General features: G+C 41.1%; 1 protein-coding gene across 1 annotated transcript in view; it reads left to right on the top strand.

Annotated features, from left to right (window-relative positions):
* Positions 1–23723, top strand: part of kcnh8 (potassium voltage-gated channel, subfamily H (eag-related), member 8) — a 56609-nt gene extending 32886 nt beyond the window's left edge. Inside the window, exons 9-16 of the mRNA XM_038725837.1 lie at positions 1385–1584; positions 4541–4790; positions 9946–10160; positions 11437–11475; positions 12560–12828; positions 13909–14024; positions 14283–14362; positions 21572–23723. Of these exons, the coding sequence (XP_038581765.1) occupies positions 1385–1584; positions 4541–4790; positions 9946–10160; positions 11437–11475; positions 12560–12828; positions 13909–14024; positions 14283–14362; positions 21572–22162 (1760 nt within the window). The 3' untranslated portion in view covers positions 22163–23723. The remainder of the gene's footprint in view (positions 1–1384; positions 1585–4540; positions 4791–9945; positions 10161–11436; positions 11476–12559; positions 12829–13908; positions 14025–14282; positions 14363–21571) is intronic.
* Positions 23724–25043: the final 1320 nt, after the last annotated feature.

Raw genomic sequence — 25043 nt, 5'->3', positions numbered from 1 at the left:
CAGAATAACTGTGGATAGCTCTCCAAGATGGGTGGGCCAACTGAGTTCCTTCAAAAACTAGTGTACCTAGAAGAATTGATGGTGTATTGAAGGCAAATCCAGTTTAGATTTTTTCCTGTTCACTCACTTTGCATTTCGTTAAGTAACATGTCTACTCTTGAAAGCATTCCTACTTTTCAGCATTTTTCCACACCTGATTAAAACCTTTGCACAGTACTGTACATCTACAAGTAATCTTCATGTCTTGGCTTAAAAATTCAATAGCAATATCAACAAAATCAGATTTTTTCCTGGTCCATCTGTGGCCAAAGAAAACACACACTTGCACAAGCAGGTAGTTTCATTATAATCCATTGGCCTGTATAATGTATATTGAGCAGACCTTTGCAAGATGGTCTTATCTGGTTTAAATTGGATCTTTACAATAGGTTTGGTTTTTGGGGATGAAGGGAGTTAATCGTGGTGGGGTTTTCCCTGTGGACACCCCTCACTCTGGTTCAGCTAAATGTTAAATGTCCTTGGCTGCCTGGGGGCAGCAGCAGTCACAGATGCACACCACACATGCGCATTCTTGCACACACGCACACACACACACACACACACACACACACACACACTCCCATACAGTCCCTTGTGTGCTAATGTGAAATGAAAACTAACACAAAGGACCTGTTCATATTTATAGCAAAGCATAGGTCAAATGTAGTGACTTTGTAGAAGGAATTTGATAATTGCTTCATTAGAAGGAACTGAACAGCAAATATTTTTTTATTCTGCATTTCATAATACATATAACTGTATGCCTAAAGAGGAATAAATAGTTACCGAACCACAATACAAAATGGTTCAGTTTCAAATGTTGTGACTTAAAAGCTCTTTTTTTGTTAAACACTGACACATGTCACAAAAAGGAGTCAGAGGTACAACAGTCACACTCAGCAAACATTCAATACGAACTTGCTTTATTCCTTTTCAAATTGTTTTTGTTTAAAAATATCTACTGGCAATATCGATACAAGCATAATATACTAGCAGGAGTCTGTTTTTGAGATGTCTGTTTGTGTGTGAATCCATGAAAACAAGACAGAACATGACTGCTCCTTGTTGTATCTCTCACTGCATCATTGACCTGGTTTGAGCGGTCTGAGTGCATCCCATAAATGTGGCACTGCTCTCCTCACTGTAACTGAAACAACCCCTTCCCACTTTGGCACTGTTTTTACATTAAATTAAAAATTAAAGTAGCATCCAAAAGATTTTCCCATTTTGCTTCACAGTCCCTTTCAGTCTACTTCATTCATACTTATGCTCCATTATCTCTTCCCTGTCTAACTCTCCCTTATCTCGTCCTTGTCTCTCTTGCTCTCATTCTTTATACCTGCAGCACTCATGCATGCATTGGTCTTTGGTAATGTGACAGCCATTATCCAGAGGATGTACTCCCGCTGGTCCCAGTACCACACCAGAACCAAAGACCTCAAGGACTTCATACGTGTCCATCATCTGCCGCAGAGCCTCAAGCAACGAATGTTGGAGTATTTTCAGACAACCTGGTCGGTCAACAACGGCATCGACTGTAATGAGGTACCAAAATCACATATACGTCTAATATATATATAAATCCTTATCCTCCTTTTTAAGTTAACTTGTGTTTTTGACACCCAGCAGCACAGCGTATAGGGATCAATAATTAATTTGAAAGATCACATACTTCTCACTCCTCACATGTCATCTACATTGAAACTCATCACAAGAGGGATAATATGATCGATACTCCAGGACCCTCCAGAATGTAAGAGCGTGATGTTTTCTTCAGCCCTGACTGACAAGGAGGAGACAGAGGACAAGAATGAGTCATTTGCAGATGACAAGATATTTTGTAAACCTTGAGATTCAGGGGACCCTTTCTAGATTGTTTGTAGTTGAAGTCAGATTCATGTCATGACCCAAGTACAAGGAATGTACAGAAATTTAACATAATGGGAGAGATGGTGACTTATTACTCATGGAACTGGACATCGTCTAAGGTAGTGGTAGGAAATAACTCAAGCATTGTACTGAAGTACATTTTTTGGGTACTTTATACTTCTACTTCACTATATTTCAGAGCAAAATGCTTTTACTTACTTTTTATTAGTTACACTTTACTTAAACCTACAGTGCGCAACTTTTGTCTCCCCCGCCTCTTCTGATAGTGAGAGTATGAGCTTATGACGAATAGGTTCTGCTGCCACTGCGGTTGCTCCCCCCCTTCAGCAATGGCAAACCGATCATTGCAGGTTGGCCGAAAACACAGCAGGTATATTGCCACAGACATCAGATTTAAAAGCTGCGAATGCAGAGAAGTCCCACACTCACACGCTTTAATTCAACTAAACTAACTTTTAAAACAACATTAAACTATCGAGCAGTGTACAAAGTAGTTCAAATTTAAACATGTTGTTGATGATCTTGGAATTTAACCATGCTACGGTGGCACTTGTTGCAGGTTGTGCCAGAAAAGTCTACTAAATTGACATGTATAAACAGTACAGATTAAAATAAACTGAGAAATGGAAACAGGTGGACACAGGGGACAGCTTAGAGAAAACACTAACAGAAAAGGAGGACCAATAACACCTTTTTTTCGACAAGCCCAGAGAAACAGAGGCAACCAGTTAGTAGTCTAGTACAGTGGTTCCCAACCTGGGGTCCGCACCCCCCTAGGGCGGCGCCAGAGATTGCAGGGGGTGCCCAAAGCTTTATCTGTTTTGAGGTTGTCAAAAAAACTTTGGTTTGCACAGTTTAAAAAAATCATGATAACACACTAGAAAATTTATACAAAAGTCATTTTTTTCCTCACTTTAAATAGTAGGCAGACTACTTAGTAGTAGGGCTGTAATGGTTTTGAAACAGAGACCAAAATCGTGACACAAAAGTCCACGATCTGGTGTCGAGGATCCGAGAGACAGAACCGCGACACACCCACTCATTGGACTGTTGAGCTCTCATTAAGACAGTGCAACTGTGCCGCCACCAGCGGCCGGTGGAGGGTGGGCTCGGTAGCGGTGTATATTGTAGGCTATTTGTATTACAGTAGGTTATTGTAGGTAATTTTCCACCTTAGATTAGTTTGTATTTACTTGAATCTGCTCCTCTGCTCTTCTCCCCACACTCACACACACCTAGCCTGCATCTCTGGTCTCTCACGAAAAACATGCCGGCTTGCTCTTTCTGTCTCTCTCTCCCTGTTATGTGTATGCTGATTTTCTCCATCAGCAGTACGTTTCATAAAGTCGCTGTGTTTAATAAACTCACCCGTGATTCAGTTTTAATGTGCGCCGCATGTGGAACTGAAACTTAACGTTAGTGAGTGACATCTGCAGTGGTGCGTTCACTGTCGCTCCGTAATGTAACATTTCCTGCGTGTCCGTTGACATAATACCAGATAACCTCTCCCTCACCGTTTCTCTGCAAAATGCTAAAGTGGGTTGCCAAATATACTTTGGCAGGTGCAACTATACCTGTAAACCAAGTAAATACCAAGTAAAGTATGTTGAAACCACTCAAGTTAGTGCAAGCTGTAGGCCTATAGGTAGACTATTTTGTAAATATTACACCTTATAAACCCCTTTTCTTGGTATTAAACAATACCAAGAAAAGGCCAACCAAGCCCAATGCCAGCTCTGGCCTTCACCAAGAGCTGGCATTGATTTACACACAGCCATGGAGGTGTCATTTGACTCCATTTGTTCCTATTAGTAAGTAATTACATCATCTTTTTCTGTGTGCCTGTTTTGTCAGCTGTTGGGGGGCTCAGCTTTTCTTGGATAAAAGTAGGGGGGGCGCCAAGGAAAAAAGGTTGGGAACCACTGGTCTAGTAGCAGCTTGTCCATCCAGGCTCTAAATGCCTGCGAGACAGCTGTCAGAGCCCAGACCAGCTTTTAGATGGAGGGATGATTATGAATCCCAGACAGATGAATCATAGATGGGCCTGTTGATTAAAGTCACCCTGGCTCTGAAGACTCATTGATCGACTATGTGATGGTGAGCCCCAGATCGTTGTCCTTACAAGAAGACAGACAGCTAGGTTATATGCAATGTTTTGACGTTTGTGATTTTCCAGATCTTCAGTGAGTCTTTATGTTATGAGTGTAGTAACTGTGCATATTGTGTTGATTTATACAGTAGCATATTAGTAAAGTATTAGAAATATTAGTGCTTCATAGTGTTTTCTTAATAATGATAAGTTTATTGAGTTTAGGTCAGTTTTCTATGCTCTGAACTAAATAATGCCTTGTTCTCAGATATCCTGTTAAATTGCTGACTGGATATGTATATATATATTTATCTTCCTATTAAACTATTGCTTTTGGGTGATGTCAATAAACCTCAGTTGACTTGACACTAATGTTTCCTGTGTGCAATAGCTTAGGAATCAAATCAAAGGTAACCAAGGCGGCAAATTTAATCACTGAGTTGCAGCATGGCTGTGTTTTCACAACTGTCGTGCCTCTCTCTGTCTCATTCCCTGCCTTTCACCCTCCCATCATCATCACAGCTGCTGAAGGACTTCCCGGATGAGCTGCGATCCGACATCACCATGCACCTTAACAAGGAGATCCTGGAGCTGTCGCTGTTTGCCTCAGCCAGTCGCGGCTGCCTGCGCTCCTTGTCGCTGCACATCAAGACCTCCTTCTGTGCTCCCGGAGAATACCTCCTTCGACAGGGCGACGCACTTCAGGCAATCTTCTTCGTCTGCTCAGGGTCCATGGAGGTGCTGAAAGACAGCATGGTGCTGGCCATCCTGGGTACGTTAAAGGATGAAGGGATGGAGGGGAGGAAGAGGGGTGGTGTGTGGAAGAAGGGGCAACAATCCCTCTGTACCATCATTATAGTTTTACAAAGAAACACCCAGCAGCAGGCATCATATTAAAGCTCTGTGCAGCTCATTGTGATAAAGCTGGGTCTGTAAATGAGCCCATTGTTTAGAAATAGTAGCATTACAGTGTCCTAAAGGATACAGCTCATTCTCAGACTCAGATTTTTATTAAAGTCCCATAAAAGCAACTCTAGTTAGATGCCATTTTTTAGCAATAAGAGCCAAAGAAGGACTTCTCTAACTGCGAACACAATGAGATTCCTAATAGCCAAAGCCTTACTTGATGTTGCGTGAAATAACCGTGTTGATTATTATCGGCAGGTCCAGTGACAGTGAGCAGAGCTGACAGGCACATATTGAAACAGACACTGACATTCAGCCATTGCAGATTTATTATATACCACTATGCAAACTAAGATTATCCACTACCACACAGGTTGATTCCCTCCCATAGTGATGTCCAACTGAGTACGGTCAAGACTGTTCAATAGCATTGTAATTCACTCCTGTCCACTTTAATCTGTGTTGTCCAGTTCAGTCCGGCCCATTTCATCACTCCATTTCACTGGAGTCAGGAAATTTCAGTTCCGTCTAGTCTAGGCCAGTTTAGTGCTGTCCGCTCCAGTCCATGGTCGGAGGAGTTGAAGTCAGTTTTTATAATGCACCCAGGGCCAAATTTGTATGCATTTTCATTCATAGTGTTAAATGATTGTTTGATTTGCTAAGGCAGCAGCTAATTACAATATAAGCTGCAAACATCGACGTCTGTGCATTCATTCAACAGAAACAGAACAATATAAAACCTAAAATGTATATTTCAGTGGTGCGATAATCCTGAAATCAGCATTTTCAGGGGGCGGAACTGTAGGGATTCTAAAATAGAAATTGGCCTCTCATTAATGGAGGAACAAGGTTCCATAACATTTGCTAAAGCTGCAATTCAGCTCAAACTAAGAAAAGATATTTATTTTATTCATAAAATTAAAATAACACTCATTTTTATAGAAAGTGTTGTGCTGCTAATGCAGTGGGGGTCATTATGTGAAGTTCTAATGAAAGGAAGAATAGATGAAATTGTATAAAAGGATGCATAAAAGAAAAGACTGCTTGTTAAAAATCCATCGCAATCAGTGGCAGACCACCTCAGGAGAGCAAACTGACCCAGATAAGGAAACTGGTCCAACAGACCACAGTTCAACCACAGGAGGTGTATGGTGTGTGTGGTACTTACATGAGTGGTGTCTAGATATAATCTCCAGATAATAGCAACAAAAAACACGTCTTATCAAAAGTGTGCAATTACTGGAGTGCATTAGTTACTCAGTACACATCAAGTTGGAGTAAAAGTCACTTTTCTCAAATTTTTTTATGAACTACTGGACTTGCTATAATAAACAATTCTGACATTTTCTGTATATATCCCATAATCATCCCTATATGTATTTTGAAGCAGATTTGATCCAAACAGTTTGATGATGAACACATATTAAAACATTTTCTGTTCTTAATAGAATTATTTGACATTTTGGGAAATATCGCTTTCTTGTTGAGAGTTAGATGAGAAAGTTGATACCCCTTTCGTGCAAATGACAAATTTATATTAGCATATGTATCTTTCTGGTATGCTTCTAATTATTACTGTTCTCTTCTTCATACGTGTTATAGACTAATCTGGCAGCAGAATGTGTGTGCCAGGAAAGTGTATGTGTTTGAGTGAGTCAGTGAGAGAAAGCTAGTTAAACATCACTTTGTCTCTTTTGGTGCAGTACTGACAATCATCATCTCACTGTTATCGTGTTTGTGTGTATGTGTGTGAGTGCATGTGCAAAGTGTGTCTACCTGTTGTTTGTTTCAGTACCTGCATGCTAGCACTCCTGTTGAAAAAAAGTTTGTGTGCGTTTGGGCGTGTGTGTGTATGGAGTAGGTGGAATTGTTTACTGCTGTTAAGAGTGATTGTGTGGGTGGGTGTGTGGGTTGGTGCATATGTGTGTGTGTGTAGGCTTGACAAGCGGAGAGCATTGTCTCTGTGCTTTCTGTGCAGAAGGTCAGGCTGACATTGAGTGTCTGACTGAAGGAGAAAAAATCTTCTCTCTTTCTCTGTTTCTCTTTCTCTGTGTTTGTCTCTCTACTCTCCTCATCCTTGTCACACTACAAGTCCACAGCTGCAGCTCAGTACCACATAATAGAGAGTGGGTAAGAGCAAGAGAGGCCATGTTGCGAGACATTAAACAGAGACAGTGAGAGGATGAGGAGAAAGTGGGGTTGATGGAGAGAGAGTAAAAAAGAGAATGTGTGTAGTAGAATATCTGACACAAATGAAACAAAAGTCAGGGGGCTGGACAGAGGGAAGACAGAGACCAGGTCGGGAGAGAGTGTGAAAGAAAGAGAAGGAAAGCAGAGCTTGAAAAAGAAAATAAATACCAATAATGCTGAGGGAGGAAGCAGGGCAGGAAGGGATAAGAGAAAAAAAAAGAGGGGAGGAGGAAAATTGAGGAGGGTGAACAGCTCAGTTGAGGTAAGGTGGGGTAAGGAAGAAAGGAAAGAATGTAATGAAAGTCATAAAAAGTAATGAAAGAAGAACAGCAGGAAGGAAGATAGGAAGGAAAGAGTAATATAGAAAGGAAATGTGTGAGGGGGGACAGGGAGTAAAAAAGAAAGGAAGAGAGCAAGGAAGAAAACAGGAAGGGTGGAAGGATGGCAAACAAATAGAGGAAGAATGTCAGAAAATGGAAAAAAGGAGGGAGGGAAGTGAGAAAGGAAGAAAACCGTGAAGAAGGAGGATAGGGAGAAAAAAAAGAAGGAAATGTGGGGGGAACAGGGAGTGAATAATAAAAGGAAAAGAGCAAGGAAGAAAACAGGAAGGAAACAAGTGTGGAAAACGAGGAGGAATAATGAAAGAATACAGGGAAAAGACAAGAAAGGAAGGAAAGAGGGAGGGAGGAGAGTGAGCAAGGAAGAAACAGGAAGGAAGCAACGATGGAAGGATGGAAAACAAAGGGTGTGAGAGTGGAAGAAAACAGGGAAGGAGGATAGGTAGGAAAAGAAGTAAGTAATTAAAATGGGGAATAGGAAGGTAAGAGAGGACAGAAAGCAGAGAAGTACGGAGGACAAAGGAAGTTAAACAGGGATAAAAGAAGGACGGAAGGAAAGGAGGAAAACAGATGTATAGGGGAAGAGAGAAAAGAGTCATGGAAAGAGACAAAGGACACAGAGGAGATACAGAAAGGGAGGCAGCTAGAAGGAAACAGACAATGACAAAGGGTTTTGATATAGCAGGAGGAGTGAGAAATGTAGGTGAGAAGGAGTGGACTGAGAGACAGGGGTTGGGGGGGGGGCTGAGAACAGTCACGACTGCCTCTCCATCAGCCTCAGTGTAATTGAGCAGTGTTCACAGTTCGCATTGACCATAATGAATATTTTATCACTGCATTAACACTAACGGGGTGCTTAGCGTCGTCCTGTATGTATGAAGAGAACAGGAAGCAGCTGTCACCACGTCATTCAAACTGTATAATTTACTAAAAGCAGCGGGAGTGATTGTTTTATAAATAATAATCACATACTGTAAACCGTTATATTTCTGTTCATTCACAGTCTATGTACTGATTGTTTTAGGTAGTATTCAGTGATTGGTTCCCCAGCAATACCTCTTGTTACTTGAGTTAAATCTCATTTGCTTATTTAAGTTAAGTAGCAGATGCATCCCATGTGATCACTTGTGCTTTTAAAGCTGCAGTGCGAAACCTTGCAGTCCCCTGGCAGTGAGAGTTAATTACACAAAGACCGTCGATGCAATGCTTATGACATATCCCGACATGTGAGCTAGCACCAGGCTCAAGTTATAGAAATACATAGACACATTTCAAAAGTTCCAAGACAGTAATCCATTATTTAGGTAGAGTAAATGTAATACCTACATAGCCTAGTCCAAATATTTTACAACCTGTCCCACCGTAGGCTCTGCTGTAGCTTACTCCATTGCTCCAGTCGCTCCAGTTGCTCCAGAGCCATGTAGAAAGAAAGTTGCGTCATCTCTGCCCAATTTCAAATCAAATGTCTTTATTGATATGACTGCATAGAAATCAATGTTGCCGCGTATTAACACAAACTATACAATCAAAATTAACAAAATAAACATTCTCTCCAATGGACCTTTTTTTCACAGCAATGGTGGATTGTGTAGCTCTCTATGGCTCTGGGTCTCTACCCCACAGACACCGGATATAAAAACTCCAGTACACTGTGAAATACAGAGAAATTTACCTGCCAGTGAATGTAACGGACATTCATTTATATGTAAAAGTCCCACACACACGCTTTAAACATCATTTTACAAGTAACTGGTAACAGTTGCTGAGCAACAGACGTTAATGTTAATGAAGAAAGGGAATAGAAAAGCTTGTTGTCAGCTCTGTGTATTTGTTTTTAATGTAGAGGGAAAAGAGATGCAAGAAGCACATGAAGCAGAAGTTACAGTTGTCAAAAGCCTTACTGTAATTACAGTGACCTTAAAGGATGGTGGATATGGCAGTGTCCTATTGTTTGCCTTAGTTATAACTCACCCTGGTTAAAAGAAATATAATCAAGTTAAGAATATGGCAACAATTCAAACTAAGAAAACTTTAATTTAATTTAATAAGTTTAAGTGATTTTTTAGAGCAAAAGACTACAAAATTAAAAACCAGTGACTTTTTTTAAATGTTTGATGACTTAATGCCTTTTTAAACATTTGTTACATTATAACTCTTTCATTAACATGAATATAGCTATTAGTTAACCTGCAACCTACAACTTAAAACTTTTCTTTTCTCTATTCTTTGCTTTGTGACTCAGAGGGCAGAGCAAGGTACAGTACAGATCCTCTGCAGATGATAAGGATTCAGTCTAGCTTACATCGTCTGCGGCACAGATGCCTGCTGACATAAGGGCTTGAGCCAAGTCTTGACTAGACAGGTGGTCTACACAACCCGTCTACCATCTCAGAAACGCTCTGATAAATGGAAGATCATCTGAAATGTGTATAAATAAACATGATGCCTTGATCCCTATTCTGACCTACATTGTCCGTGTCTCTCTCTGAGCAGGTAAAGGCGACCTGATTGGGGCGAACCTGTCCTTAGATGACCGAGTAATAAAAACCAATGCAGACGTGAAAGCCCTGACCTACTGTGACCTGCAGTGCATCAACCTGAAGGGGCTGTACGAGGTGTTGGACCTCTACCCTGAATACTCACACCGCTTCGTCCAGGACATCCAGCAGGACCTCACATACAACTTGAAGGAGGGACATGAGACACATGTAAGTCCATTCAAGTAGCATTGATTCCTATATGAGAATGTTGAAGGTGCCGCCGTTTCTGCTGTCTTTACAGTATGACTGAGGTTTTTCACCCAAAAATACACTGTTTTTTAAAAGTCCAAAAGCCCAAAAGATATTATGTTTCATGCTGTAAGAGGACAATGTTCACTGTAGTTTACATTAATGAGATCCTCTTGTGATGTTGACAAAAAAGCCTCCGCTAACAGAAAGTAAAAAGAAAAGTGTGGAGGAAATATAAGTTAGGTGCTAATTATGCACCAGAGTCTCCTGAAGAAAAAAAACAATCAAATGTTTTATTTAAATCACATTTTCAGTTAATGGTTCTATTATTAACTTTTCTTAGTAGATCTTTACCCGAGTTATAATAAAGTATATATTTCCTGATTCTTTTTGTACTGAAAACAAACACCCAGAAATGAATTATCACTGGGAATAACACACAGCAGCACAGCGCATGACAAGCGCTTTATACATGCTTGCCAATTTTGCTGTATAATGAATCAAGGTACTGTCATAACGTGTAAGAATGACTGATGGGTGGAGTGAGAGGAAAGAGGAAGGCAAGAAGGGCTGGAGTTGGGAGGGTGAGAAATGGACTTTGAGGGTGGCTGGAGAACAGGGAAATGCTTTAAAATAAGAAAAGTGTGTGTGTGTGTGTGTGTGTGTGTGTGTGTGTGTGTGTGTGTGAGAGAGAGAGGGAGAGAGAGAGGGAGAGAGAGAAGGAGAGAGGACAAAAATAGCTTTGGCACTTGGAGGAGCTCTGCTGCTGTAATTACAGTCAGGTGTTTCTGCCTCTCCAGCCCAAATACCACTGGTCCACTTACACACACACACACACACACACACACATACTACTACCCGCTGCAGGGCTTTTAGGTGAAGCTAATGTACAGAGGGGCAGCTCGAATCTCAAGACAGAGTAGAGTTAAAATGAAGACGAGGAGGAAGGAGGAAGCTCAGGATGGAGGATGTGTTTGTGGCTGAGAGGTTGAGATTGCAGTCTGGATATTACTGTGCTGTATATGAAAACAGTGCATAGTATCAGTGTGTAAAGGTGAATTATTTTCCATCATTGGATCACCGAAAGCCATTTAGTCAGACATCATATCCTTGAACCCGCTTTGCAAAGTGATTTACGGCTAAGCACTGTGAAATGACTCCTCCGTAATTTAAAACCAAGAAAAGAAAGGCCACATCTTGATTGCTCTTTCCTGCAGTTCATTTATTGTATATTATCTCTCTGGCACTCTTCCAGGTGAAGGCCAGACTGTCCACAACAGCTGTAGATCCTCAGGTAAGAGACCACAGAAACACTGACACAGTCTAAGGGCAGGCGCCATTAACTCAAAAGATGTCGATCCCCTCGCCCTGTTGATTAATACCAGTCCACAATGTTTTAATCAGCCTGCAATAGAAAATAATAAAATGCAAATTAATGCTCATCAGTTTTTCTGTCCCTAAGAAAAGTCTTCAGGGCGACCCGGCAATAGACCTCCAACACTGATAATGGACAGTCACTCAGACTTAATGATTCTGATGGAGAGATTGTTTTTTTCTTCTTGGAGGAAGATCAATTCTGCAAAGAATGAGTTAGCATTCATTAAAGGAGGACTGTTCTTTGAATGTCTCAAATCTGCAAAAATACCACATACATAATAAGCTGTACTGCCATATTTTACAAAAAATCTATTCAGCTGGTGTTGGTTTCTCCTGAGTTGCGTTAGAGGTCACTGATCATGTCACTGTGGACCTTATTTCTGTTATTACCTGATTGTATCCTCATCTTATGGTTGATCAGTGTCTTTGCAATATTGCTCTGCAGACCCTTGACCAAAGATGACAGGGGTCTCTGTGTTTATTAAGACCGATGAGTTCACCAGTGTTGCCTTCATTATTCTACAGGTCACAGTTTGTCTAAAATGTTGATCTGGTGGTTTCTGGTCAACATTGTCACTTCCAATCCAGCTGAGTGGTCTGCTCCTTGAACTTAGAAGTCATCAGTTCATTGAAAACACCTCTGTGTATTTCAGGGTCATGGTAATAACTGTACAAACACAGTTTAGTGTATTCAGCATCTTCAGAGAAAGCAGAAAAAATGAGGATGGCAACATTTGCTGTGACACAAAAACGAGGTATTTAAGCAAATTTGACACCATCAAGGCTGATGCGTCAGATGACTTGATTCAATATGAATAGATTTTAATTTCATGTCAGCTCTGCTTTTTCCATAGTTATTTAATCTCCAAAACTTCTCTTAGTATCCACAGTCAAAGTTTGTTTTTCAAAATTCCAATTAAATCACAGGCGATTGATATTTGTTGCTACATTCCAAGATTCTTTTCATGTATTTTTTATACATAATTTCATTTTATTTGCAGTCCGGAGTGGGAAGGAATGGACGAGTGGTTCAGGGCTATCCGACCATCATCGAGGCACAGGAGGAACATGAGGAAGAGGAAGAAAATGAGGCCATGTCTGTTTCTCTGTCATCTGAGCGGAACTGGACAGAGAACCTCAGGGACGCGGGTGGGAAGTCTCCACTGAGCCGACCGAGCCAGAAGACCACGGGGCAGAGCTCCAGGAGGTCTCGGAGGGAGATCCAGGAAATTACTTTCACCACTTTAGACCCTTCCAACCTGAGCCCCAGGTGAGTTTGATTCCCACCCAATTTTTCTGTATCTGCATGTGTAGACCTGTGTATCTGTGACTCTGTGTTATGCCTGCTTTTGTCATTGTCTAGCACAGTATATGAGGTAAATGAGGACAAGATATTTAGTATAATTATGAGAGGGATTTAAATCAGATACTCCACTTTTGTTTGGATCACTCAAAGGTAAACTGTTGGCCAAACATCCCTCACTTAGGGGTGTACTCATTTTTGATGCCAGTGGTTTAGACATTAATGTCTGTGTGATGTGTTATTTTGAGGGGACAGCAAATTTACATTATTATACAAGTGGTACACTCACTACTTTACTTTGTTACAAAGAGTCATTTCTTCAGTGTTGTCACATGAAAAGATATAATGAAATATTTACAAAAATGCAAGGTGTGTACTCACTTTTGTGAGATACTGTATAACAAGCCGGATGGTCCCTCTCCTCTTTTGCCCCGAGGACGGGGAGTCCATGATTTCCAGACAGAATTTAGACTTTGCCTCAGTCCATCTTAAATGAGCTTGGGCCTACAGAAAGTGGATGTTTCTGGATATGGTTTGTAAATGGTTTCCTCTTCACATGGTAGAGCTTCAGCTTGCATTTGTGGATGCCGTGACGAACATTGTTCACAGACAATGGTTTTTGGAAGTGTTCCAATGTTGTCTTTGTGCTATGCTATTTTCAATTAAATATGGGTTTTCAATGTTTTGCACATAATCACATTTTGTTTTTATTTACATTTTACACAGCGTGCCAACTTTTTTGGAGACTGGGTTGTATAACGTGTTAATTAGGGAGCTTCAGAGGTGTTTGTAGGGAGTTTTTATTTGATTTTAATAGAGCAAGGCTGTTTCTCTTTATTTTCTCTCTGTGTATTTATGATAAGCTAAGCTAAGCGGCTGCAATCTGTAGCTTCATATTTACCGTGTAAACTTCTGAGTAGTACTGATTTTGTCATCTAACTCTTGGCAAAAAAGCCAAAATTATTACGTCATCAGTAACAATCTTTACTTTCCTACACACACACACACACACACACACACACACACACACACACACACTCTTTGCAGGATAGTTGACGGCACTGAAGACAGTGAGGTGACAGAGAGTTCCCTGGCCTTCTCCTTCTCCACCAGCCGAGGCTGTCCTGTCAGTGAACCAGCCAGTGCCTCAGCATCTGCCACAGGTCCTCCAACCCTACAGTATACAGCAATTACCTTTCAAATGCGACTCAATACGCCTTAACTTCCCACATCCTGGGAAGTGAAAAATGTTCACATCCAAATCTTTGCAGTACTGTTGAATAATGCGGCTGATTAATGTGCACTTTCTGCCGATGCCTACAGCATTTATCAGCTGCCTTTATGCCATAACTGCTGGGTTTAAATTTGTAGTTGTTATTCGGCACTTGAAGTGATTTGTAATTTGCTAATTTGTGTCACAGATATGCTGCAGATCAGCACAGCAGAGTTAGCTGCTAAAGCAGAGGAGACCAGACGACAACTGCAACACCTCGACCAGCAGGTAGGACTCTGTGTGTGTGTGTGTGTGTGTGTGTGTGTGATAAGAGAGAGAGAGAGATAGACGGAGAAAGAGACAGACAGGTGGGCTCAGGTAAGCACAAGACATAAGGCTATATCAGCATGTCAGGCACAAGACGGGTAAAAGGATTGGGAGAAGTAATGAAGCAAAGAAAGATGAAAAATAAATAAATAGGTATAAAGAATGTGACAATAAGTGATTAATAATGAGATATTATAGATTAGTAGCATTTTTTAAACTATCTAAAAGCCTACATTAATATGCTTTTATTGAATTTACAATAAACTTGCCTCTGTAGTCTGTAGAAATCATGACCTGTTTCTTTTGTTTTTGTATCACCAGGACTTAGTAGACCTACTGTGCCTTGTCATTCTCATTGTATAGTATCATGTTTGAATGTTTTATAGGCTTTAGTGCTTCATTGTTGTGTTCACACAAACACACACACACAGCCTCTCGTGCTGTATCCTATGGTTTTGATTGGCGGGTGGCTAAATTGACATTAGACATTTGGCAGGTGAGGAGGAGTGTTTGCTTCCTCCTGCTAAGCCTCAGTCTGCATCCTGGGATGAGCAGATAGAGGCAGACAGAAAAAGAGAAACAAATGAGAGGGAAATGTGGAGGAAAGGGGGAATCGGCAAATAGCTTTATGAGAAGAAACAAAAACAAATCAGAGAGGGATTTTAAAAAAGGGAGCGTGAAAGACAAGGGCACAGCACCTTCACATTTATACGTATTGGTCCTGTTGTCTTTTCTTTGTCGCTGTGGGTTACCAGTGTTTGACAGGAAGTCTCTCAGCATGGTGTTTTAGGTTGTTAATCCACACTTGGATCCATCCACACCGATCACCATAGGAGATGAAAAGGAGGCGTTGGTTTTAAACCCTATCTGCTCTCTCCACAAACACAGATACAAATGATAGATGAGGGCATTGTATGTTATTTGGCACATACAGGATACTTCCAGCAGTATTTATTTGCAAAACAAATTGTTATTGTTAGAGACAAAATATAAATGTATTTTTATATGTGATAGCATTAGCCACCTTGGACAGTGTTGAGTCTGTAACATACAAATTTAACGGCCAGTCCTCCCAAGAACTATAATTCACTGCTGTGGTCAGCTCATGCACCCTTTGTCATGAGTGCAGTGCAGTGCAATGAAAATAATCTAATGTTCCTCTTCAGTTTTTTGTTGTTGCATCTCAACTGTAGTTGAAACTTCACCAGAGAACACTTAAACACTAGTGAAAAACAGCTTAACAAAAAGCAGCCTGCATTAGCCCAATTTGTTGGGAAGTTCTCTCAGTCAAAATCAAGAAGCAGGGGCCTTTTAAGACTTGTACCCTTAATGGTGAATAAGAAAGCCTAAACTGCATGTAAACATGAGATGTGGCCATTTGAACAAAAAACTGACAAGCGCAATTTCTTTGCTGATTCTGACCTGAATTACACAAAGGTGGCAGCATTTTAATGAACAACACATTGTGTGAACACATTAATAAACCAGCTCTGCCTTACTCTGTGACCTCTAATCTTTACTCTTTAACCTTCTGCTAAATCTGTGCAACTGAGTGGTTTACTCTAGTGGGAGCTGAATAAGGCATTTATATAGCTAAAGAGAAGTCTAACATGGTAACCTTACTGTGTACCGTGTCATGTAAATCAATCGCCTAGTGCTTGCTCTTGGTGGGAACTGTTGGGCTTCTGTAAATAACATCACAGAGTACGGTCTAGATCTGCTCTTTTATGAAAAGCGCTGTGAGATAACTGTTGTTGTGATTTGGCGCTATATAAATAAAATTGAATTGAATTGAATTGAATGATGAACAGCTTCCAGAGATGCTCACAAGTCATTTTTTGCTAGTCCATGTCAAGTCTAAAGTCTCTTATAGTTGTAATGAGCGTTGCATAGCTATATCTAAGGAATTCAAAGCATGTACTGTATTATAATCACTCCTCTCTATTTGCATACAGTATCAGCATTGATTAGCTTTTGCTATATGATCACTTTAAACAGGCTATATCAATGCAGTATGAAAAAAACAGACAGTGAAAGCTTACCTTTAAAATTAATAACGGTATTTTGCCTTGTAACGTGAACATACAGCTACTATTTAGTATTGTCTAAAAATGGATCCAGACTAAAGTAACTCATGGCAAGAGGACAATATTGCTAACATTATTGGGCATGCAATTATAACCGTTACTTATTTTTCTATAACAGTTAGAACCACACTGTATAATTACAATGGGATTCCAACTGATGACAATTTATAATCTACTATAAATGAACACATCCCTCTAGCCTTTCAAACCCAGTATATAAGCCAGTAATAAGCTTGTAACATTACGTTGTAAGCAATAAACCTGTGACCTGCCTGGAGCTTACATTAATATTTAATGTGGTCTTTCTCTCGGTTTAACATTTAACTGCGGAACGTGGATGATTACGTTACCATTTTTATAGTCATGGCACAGCCAGCATGCAAACAAGTGTGGCAAGCAAACAAACACGCATCTTTTCAAAATATACAGCGAATGCTAATATAATCAAGTTAACCACCCTCAGCTACAAAGCTAACATGTTTGCACACTGTCCAGGTGACTCACCAACAGGTGCATTTCATAAAATTTGAATATAGTGAGAAAGTTCATTTATTTCTATCATTTTATTTTCATAAATTCTAGATTCATTACACATAAAGTGATATATGTCAGCATTTTTTTTGTTTCAATCTTGACTGTTATGGCTTTACTGCTCATGGAAATCAAAAATCCATATCTCAAAATAGAAAATTAGAATATTAGAATAAAGAATGTATGAAACAGAAATGTTTACCTGAGAAGAGGCTTTAATCTCCCCATCTGGTTCAATACACACAACCACAATCATGGAGAGGATGTCTGACTTGACAGTTCTCCAGAAGACACTCATTGACACAAGCAGGGTAAGCCACAGAAGGTCATTTTTTAAAGGGTGGCTGTTCACAGAGTGCTGCGTGTGGCAGGAAAAGATGCACAAGCAACAGGGATGACCGCAGCCTTGAGAGGATTGCCAAGAAAAGTTGATTCAAGAACTCGGGGGAGCTTCACAAGAAATAGAGTGAGGCTGGAGTCAGTGCATCAAGACGGGTCCAGGAAATGAGCTCCAAATGTCGTATTGCTAGTGTCAAGCTGAATCACTGAACCAGAGACAACGTCAGAAGTGTCTTACCTGGGCTAAGGAGAAACCAAACTGGACTGGTGCTCAGTGGTCCAAAGTCCTCTTTTCAGATGAAATTAAATTCTGCATTTAATTTTGGAAATCAAGGTCCCACAGTCTGGAGGACAAGTGGAGAGGCACAGAATCTAAGTGGCTTGAAGTCCAGTGTGAAGTTTCAACAATCAGTGACGATTTGGGGTGCCATGTCATCTGCTGGTGTTGGTCTACTGTGTTTTATCAAGTCTAGAGCCAATGCAGCCGTCTACCCGGAGATTTAAGAGCTCGTCATGCTTCCGTCTGCTGACAAACATTATGGAGATGTTGGTTTCCATTTCCAGCAGGAATTGGTACCTGCCCACAGTGCCAAACGACTGGTAACCGGTTTGCTGACCATGGTATTACTGTGCTTGGTTGCCCAGCCAACTCACCTGACCTGAACCCCTGACCTGAACCCAGAATCTATGGGGTATTGTCAAGAGGAAAGTGAGAGACACCAGACCCAACAATACAGATGAGCTGAAGGCTCCTATCAAAGCAACCTGGGCTTCCATAACACCTCAGCAGAGCCACTGGCTACTTGCCTCCATGCCACACCGCATTGATTCTGTGACACCGCAGTTATTCGTGCAAAATGAGCCCCAACCAAGTGCTGAGTGCAAAAAGGGGAGGGGGGGGTCAACATTTCTGTACTATAAATTCCTTATAAATATACATTATACATACTGTATATATTTTGAGGTATGGATTTTTGATGGGCTCTAAGCTGTAATCATCTAGATTAAAACAAGAAATATTTCACTTTATGTGTAATGAATCTAGAATATATGAAAGTTTCACTTTTTGAATAAAATCATGATGATATTCTAATTTTATGAGATGCACCTGTGTCTGGTTGCGTTTTCAGGTGCCTGATGTGGTCCACCCAGCATCCTTTACCTTGATACTGCAGACTTTAGCGATTCCTTTGGTTAGGGCCTTGTGTGAAGTTATTATAGCCAAAGGTTATGACAAATGGCACAGCAGCTGCAGGGGTGCTCGCCATGGTGTTGTTGCTGCAGCTTTAAAGTCATGATGACTGAGTCATCTGTGGCTGCCCACACCAGATGCTTAAGGTTAAGCATTATAATAAGGGAGGCAATGACATTCAGCTCATCTGACATTTCCTTTAAACTGTTAATGCACCAAAGAATTAAAATAAAGATTGTTCACGATTTCCAAATCTCGAGTTAAAGTTGACTCTCAAGTCTTTTGAGGAGTCTCAATTCAAGTATCAAGTCACTGTGTGTGCCCATGAGTGAGTCCCCATCTCTTTCAGCTACACAGGAGAGCTGGAAGAATGAGAGCTTTGCCTGCACAGTCCTTGTAATTGCAGAATTCGAATTTCAAGTTCTTCCATCTCCCTGTTGAATTTTTCTACTTCCTGTGGGCTGTCCTTAAAAGGCCATCTTTTTACAGTACATAGACTTTAAAGCAGCAATAATATAACAAGCAACGTTTAAGTGTTATCTATTTAACATAACACACAGTGGGTAACATATGCATTTATTTTGATTCATGTTAGTGGTCACATGACAAATGTATCTCCAATATTCCCTCTCCCTTTAGCTCTGTTTTGGTCTTCTTGGTTGGTGGAACATGCAGGATGTAATTTAGGCCCGAGTCACTAAAGATAAAATAATCTTTAAAAAAAGAAAAAAAAGAATTATAACTGATTATGAATCCATTGTCGTAGTTTCATTTAATCTGGCTCATATGTTTTATAACTCATGTTAAGTTAGTATAAGCTTTGTAATACATAACGATCGTATCACTGATTGTTTATTGGGCTTAACATTCACCTGTAGCTCCAGTGGGTTCTGGTCATCCATGGCTGCTGTTTTGTTTGACCATCTCCACGGACAGTTAGCAGTGGAAGGAGTGGAATCATGTTGACAGCGTGTCCGATTGGACTGTCCTGTCGCTCTCAGCTTTCTATTTTTATCAGAGCCAGAGTTTAGACCCAGGCTTTTATCAGCCACTCCAGAGATGGGAGAATTGTGAAAGAGGGATAGTAGAGAGAATATTTAACTCTATTAAAACTACTATGAGGGAATAATTCACATTTTCGAATTCACAAATGCATGAATTTATAGTATGTATGTCTTGCAAAGTTTGTCCATGTATCTGAGAAAGGAAGAGGGAGCCCCTAGCCTTACTAATGCACAGAGCCTGATCACCTCTTGACATATTCACACAGCGACTGGAGCTGTGTGTCCTGCTGAGGGCTGATGTGCATCCAGTAGCACTGATGTGCATGACTGGCCTGATGAATGGTCATGAGTGCTATGACTGGCAGAAGCAGATGGCACATTGGCAGGGCTTCGTGGTTGTGCCCTCTGTGGACATGTCACATGCAGAGAGCAACTAATCACCAGCCCCTCCCCCTCAGCATCAGTGTAATGACCAATTATAGCAACACGATGTTACATGTAAAACAGCAGGCAGGAGGAGAGAAAAATATTTTGACCCAAAATGACTGACCTGAAAATACCAAATTCTTAATTATGTACTGTACATCCTGGGGCTTTTTGTTCCTGGAGATTAGAAAGTGTTTCCTCAAAAGTGTTATTCTAACCAGAAAAGTCTATATGGCAGTGGTGGGGTGGTAAAGCACCATATACTAAGGCTAAAGTCCTTATGGCAGCTGCCTTCAGCTTCTTTGCTGTACGTCATCCTCTGTCTTTCCCACATTTCAACACTTCCTTCTCTTCAGCTGTACTATCAGAAATAAAGGCAAAACTCCCCCCCCACCCCAAAACAATATGGCACTGGTTTGAATACCGGAGGTGGTGACATAATCAAATGGCTAAAGAAACGAGAGGCATACTGGATTTACAAGCTAAAGAATTGGTCACAAATAATTGCAAACATGATTCTATTTCAGACTGCACATGGTTTGAGTAGTTTTCCACAACAGCAGGAGATAGTAAAGTTGGCTATCTTGCTAAGGAGTTGGAGGAGCCGGTCATCTAACAGTTCACTTGGTTGCTCCTCCTTCTTCCATTACTCCCTTGGTAAATGACTGCATTTACATAGTGCTTTTATCCAAACAGCTTTACAATTTGCCTCTCAATTTACTCACACGCTCACACAATGATGGCAGAGAGCAAACCATGCTAGGTGCTGACGCATTGATAATCAATGATCATGGTTAGTGGGAACCGCAGAGACAAGCGAATGTGGCTGCTTCACAATAAAAGCAGTAACTTAAAACAGCTCTTATGGGCCTTTCAGATACAAAGTCATTTGCGTTACGCTGGCTACTGGGTTCAGAGCAAAAGGTGGAGCTTTCAGTCAGCAACAAATATGTATTTGTCCCCTGCTTTGAAGCTAGTGCAGTTCACTAGGCTACATTAAAAAGCATGAGTGTACTGAGGAGCTTCCATTCAACAAAGTAGTGAAGTAGAGGGGGCACAAATGGGTTTTAACGCAGGTGATGCTGCCTGTGTCCATTTCACATAACAAATGCTAAGCTATGTTTATGCATATTGCTACAACAAACTACCTGACTCCTGATGTCCCCTATTTACTGGCCATGCGGGTATTTGCACTTTGGTCGACACAACAACAAACTGTCCTGGTGTTGCGCCATTAAAAATACTGGGTTTCAAAGTGCAACAGTGCTGTTGTATCTGAAGGGGCCATTGTAAAGAGAGCAAACAATAAACAATGAGGCTGTTGTCAATTAGATCAAATTGTGCTGGATTACACGCATGCATCATTGCCTGTGAACCTCTCGCACATGGTAGGCAAACTAAATCCATTGCAGGATTTACAACTCCTACAACTTGATTTCATGAAAATCTTAAGGTTTATAACTTTAAATGCTATTTATTTTTAATCATGCATTTGAGTGCCTGGAATTGGATTTTTATGCCACACCCCACCCATGGATGAGGCACTTTCTTCCTCTTTAAAACTAAAGATGGTTTGTGTTTATGTCTGCAGGTGAGCAACCTTGGGAGGGAAGTGGCCGACCTTGGACGAGTCATGAAGAGAATGGCCCAACTTATGGAGACCATCATATCACCAATGCCTCAACCTACAATAGTCTGCCCCACACACTACTCCCCAGCACACCACACTTGCCAGCCCCATCCTAACCCTCCTCAGTCTTACCCTTTACTAACCTCTTCTCAGACTGCCTCCATCTGCATAGACACGCCCATGTCATTGCCATCTTCTCCCCTCACTATCCCACAGCAACACGGTGCAATATTCCATAAGGACTCCCTCACACATAGACCCCAGGATGTCCAGCTGGCGTACCCTACTATCCCGAGCTCAACTTTACCTCCAACTCCCAACTCGTCTGCCCTTCAACTACAGCCCATCATCACTGAGCCTCACCTGCCTTCCTCACCCCTCAGCTCACCTGAGATTTCCCACTACAAAGACGAGCTTTCTGGCTCCATCAGGTCAAAGGTACATAGTCCACCTACGCAAGACGTGGGAGATGATAGCCCTCATCAGAGCTCTGGGTGTTCTCCACAAACTGGACTTGGTGGGACCTACCACAACCCAACCAAGGGTTTGTAGCAGCCCTCCATCTGAACTTTCCTGGACTCTGCAGAACTTTTTTCCAGAATATCTTTTGGGATATGTTCCCGAACTAAAGATCAAACTGATCAACTGGGGGTTCCCCATATCATAGGAGGATGTTTGCAGGGATGCAACCCAGATTCCTTTTGTTTTAAAGGCACGTGTTTAAGAATCATGTTGCATGAAAACAAGTCCAGAAGGTTTAGGTGTGTTAGCTTTACCTTATAGAAATGTAGTTTTGTTAGACAGGATGTAGAGATTTTGGTCATATGTGGAACTGTGTGATGGCAGCTCTCTGAGTACAGCTAAACACCCCACCCCCCACCACCTTGAGGACGCAGCATGCCATAATGGGGGACAAAACGGATATGGAGGAGAGAGTTCTTTCTGTCCTCTCTTTTTTTGCTGGTTTCAGGTCGACTGGGCTGGTCAGATGAAGACAAAGCATCATGAGTGATGGAGGTGGGCTTTAGAGACAAAGATGGGAGGGGTATGTGCAGTTAATGTTTCCTTCCCCCCAACGCTTCTTTCCTTGCTCACTCAACCTGTGCCTGATGCTCTGGATTGCATGGACCAGTGCGTGGCTGGTGGAACCAGGAGCACAGAATGTTGTGAGGAGAGACATGGGACGCATTGTGCTCTTTACCACCGGCCCTCAGGGAACAGGGGTGGAGGAAGTTGGTTAAGGAGGTGGTTGTGGGGGGGTTGTCATGCCTCGGGCAGCAGAGCCCCTGCTGTCGCCTGTCACACTGAGCACAGGGACCCTTTCTCCTTCTCTTTTCCAGTAGTTCTCTCCATTCACCTACCACTCTCTCTCTCTCCCTCCTTCTTTCCTCTTTCTCTTGCTCTCTGCATGCCTTTCCGAGCCTTTTGAGTAGTGCCTGTAGACAGACATTAACATGCTGCATGTCACCCTGTGGAACTCCAGCTTGCCATTTATCTATCTATTTAAAGGAAACACGGTTCAGTCTTTTAATAGCTGATCCTGGCATTTACTGATGCATATTTATTGGACGTTGAATAAGTTTAAACAACTGGGTAATTTTAGGCACAAGGTAGTCACCCATTTTGTGAAGTGGTCTGGAGCAAACTGCCGATACTAAAGTGGTTCATGACCCACAATGGAGGCCATTTCCTTGATCATCACCCAGGGTTATCAGCTCTGAGATCCAGTTTCTCAGCTGTTCAGAGCGAAGGCAATATTCCCACATAAAAGCACAATAAGGAAATAAAGACGCTTTTATATTTCTATGAATGTATCAATACTAAAGATGTATTTTTTTACCTCAAAGAATGCAGGAGTGTGGGATAGCAGTAAATGATGCCACTGTATATGACGTTATGGCAGTTCTGTTTGCTGGTACCAGCCAATGCAATCTTAAACCAGGAAAAAGGTCCTAATGCTCGTCCCGACAGATCTACTCTTTTCTTTTGAATTCATGTAGACTTGACTCTGCTTCTGCAAATGGAATGTACTGTAATCAAATTTTCCCTTAACATTTTGATATTTATTAGATAAAAAAACTGTTATGCTAATAAACGACAAATATGACTGTTATGTCCTTGCTTTTGTGTTTGTTCAGTGTTCGCAGAAACATTCAATAAAGCAGGAAAGATGTCAGTAGTAGTCATTACATCAAGAAAATTTACCTTTTTCTCTTTTTCGAATACAAATATAGTATATTTCTGAACACACATGTACAATACAATAATTAATGGCTGTCAAAGGCCTTAATTTAGATCTTATAAAATGTATTTCTGGATCAGTTTCATGGACATGGCTAAAATAGAAAACAGTTGCCTCTTGATGAGTTAACTCAAAGCCTACTTATCTAGTAAAATGAATTACATTTTTGTGCGTAGATTTTTACAATTACCTTGCTGACATTCAGATAAATGAATGGGTGAATAATACATAACATCCTTGGATAATAGCTAAAGCAGGTATAAATTACGCTATGTGACATAAAAATTTAAGTCTCCAGCCATTCTAGAAGCTCTGTGAGGCTGTACTTCAGCATTGTGGTGTTTTCAGCTAAACGCTACCAACAGCATGTAAACAATTACAATTTCAACATGCTGATGTTTAGCAGGTATAATGGTTACCTAACAGCTTAGGTGTTCATGGAAATGACATTTATAAAAGTATTTGGTCATAAACCAAAGTGGATAAACAAAAAATTGGGGATGATGGTAGAGGAACAGTTTATGGATCCCAAAGTTATTACAATGCATGCTGAGGGGGGCAAGGATGTGTGTGCAGAATTTTATGGAAATCCATCCAGTAGCTATTAAGATGTTTCAGTCTGGACCAAAGTGGTGAACCGACAGACCGACAGACTAACAGACTGACTTTGCCATCCATAGAGCCTGCTAGTTTGGCTAAACACACGCAGATCATCATCAGCATAATTCATTTTTAGACATTGCACAAAAGCACAGAGACATCTTTAAGCATCTAAGACTGGTGCAGACTTTGTGTATGACAAGCTTGTTCCACAGTAACACTAAGACAGACTTATATTTATTCCATTGATTTGCAACTGACATGTTGCTGAGTTGTTCTTGGACTCTTCATACACTAACACAAAAATACACAAACACACAAAGTTAATAATGCCACATCTCCATCATGCAAGACTGTTGCTTTTCCACACACTGTTGATTATAGTAGTGTGTATTTGCTTTGTGTTTGTGCGTGTGTGCGCGTGTGTGTGTTTGTCTTTTGTAAGCTGCTGCTACGGTTCATCTGAGGTGAAAGCGCGCCATTCGTCATATCCCACTGGTGACGTGGGCGGGGTTGAAAAGTGAGTAAGCATGCGTGCTAAGGATTACATTGACACATCTACCAGAGGTCCAGCTGCTCTCACCTGGTGAG

The sequence above is a fragment of the Micropterus salmoides genome, unplaced genomic scaffold, assembly GCF_014851395.1.
Source record: "Micropterus salmoides isolate LMB-PRFRI ecotype aquatic unplaced genomic scaffold, ASM1485139v1 Ms_hic_scaffold_17, whole genome shotgun sequence".
Lineage (NCBI taxonomy): Eukaryota > Metazoa > Chordata > Actinopteri > Centrarchiformes > Centrarchidae > Micropterus > Micropterus salmoides.
Note: the sequence above shows the minus strand (reverse complement) of the source record. Positions and strands in the feature narration are given on the sequence as shown.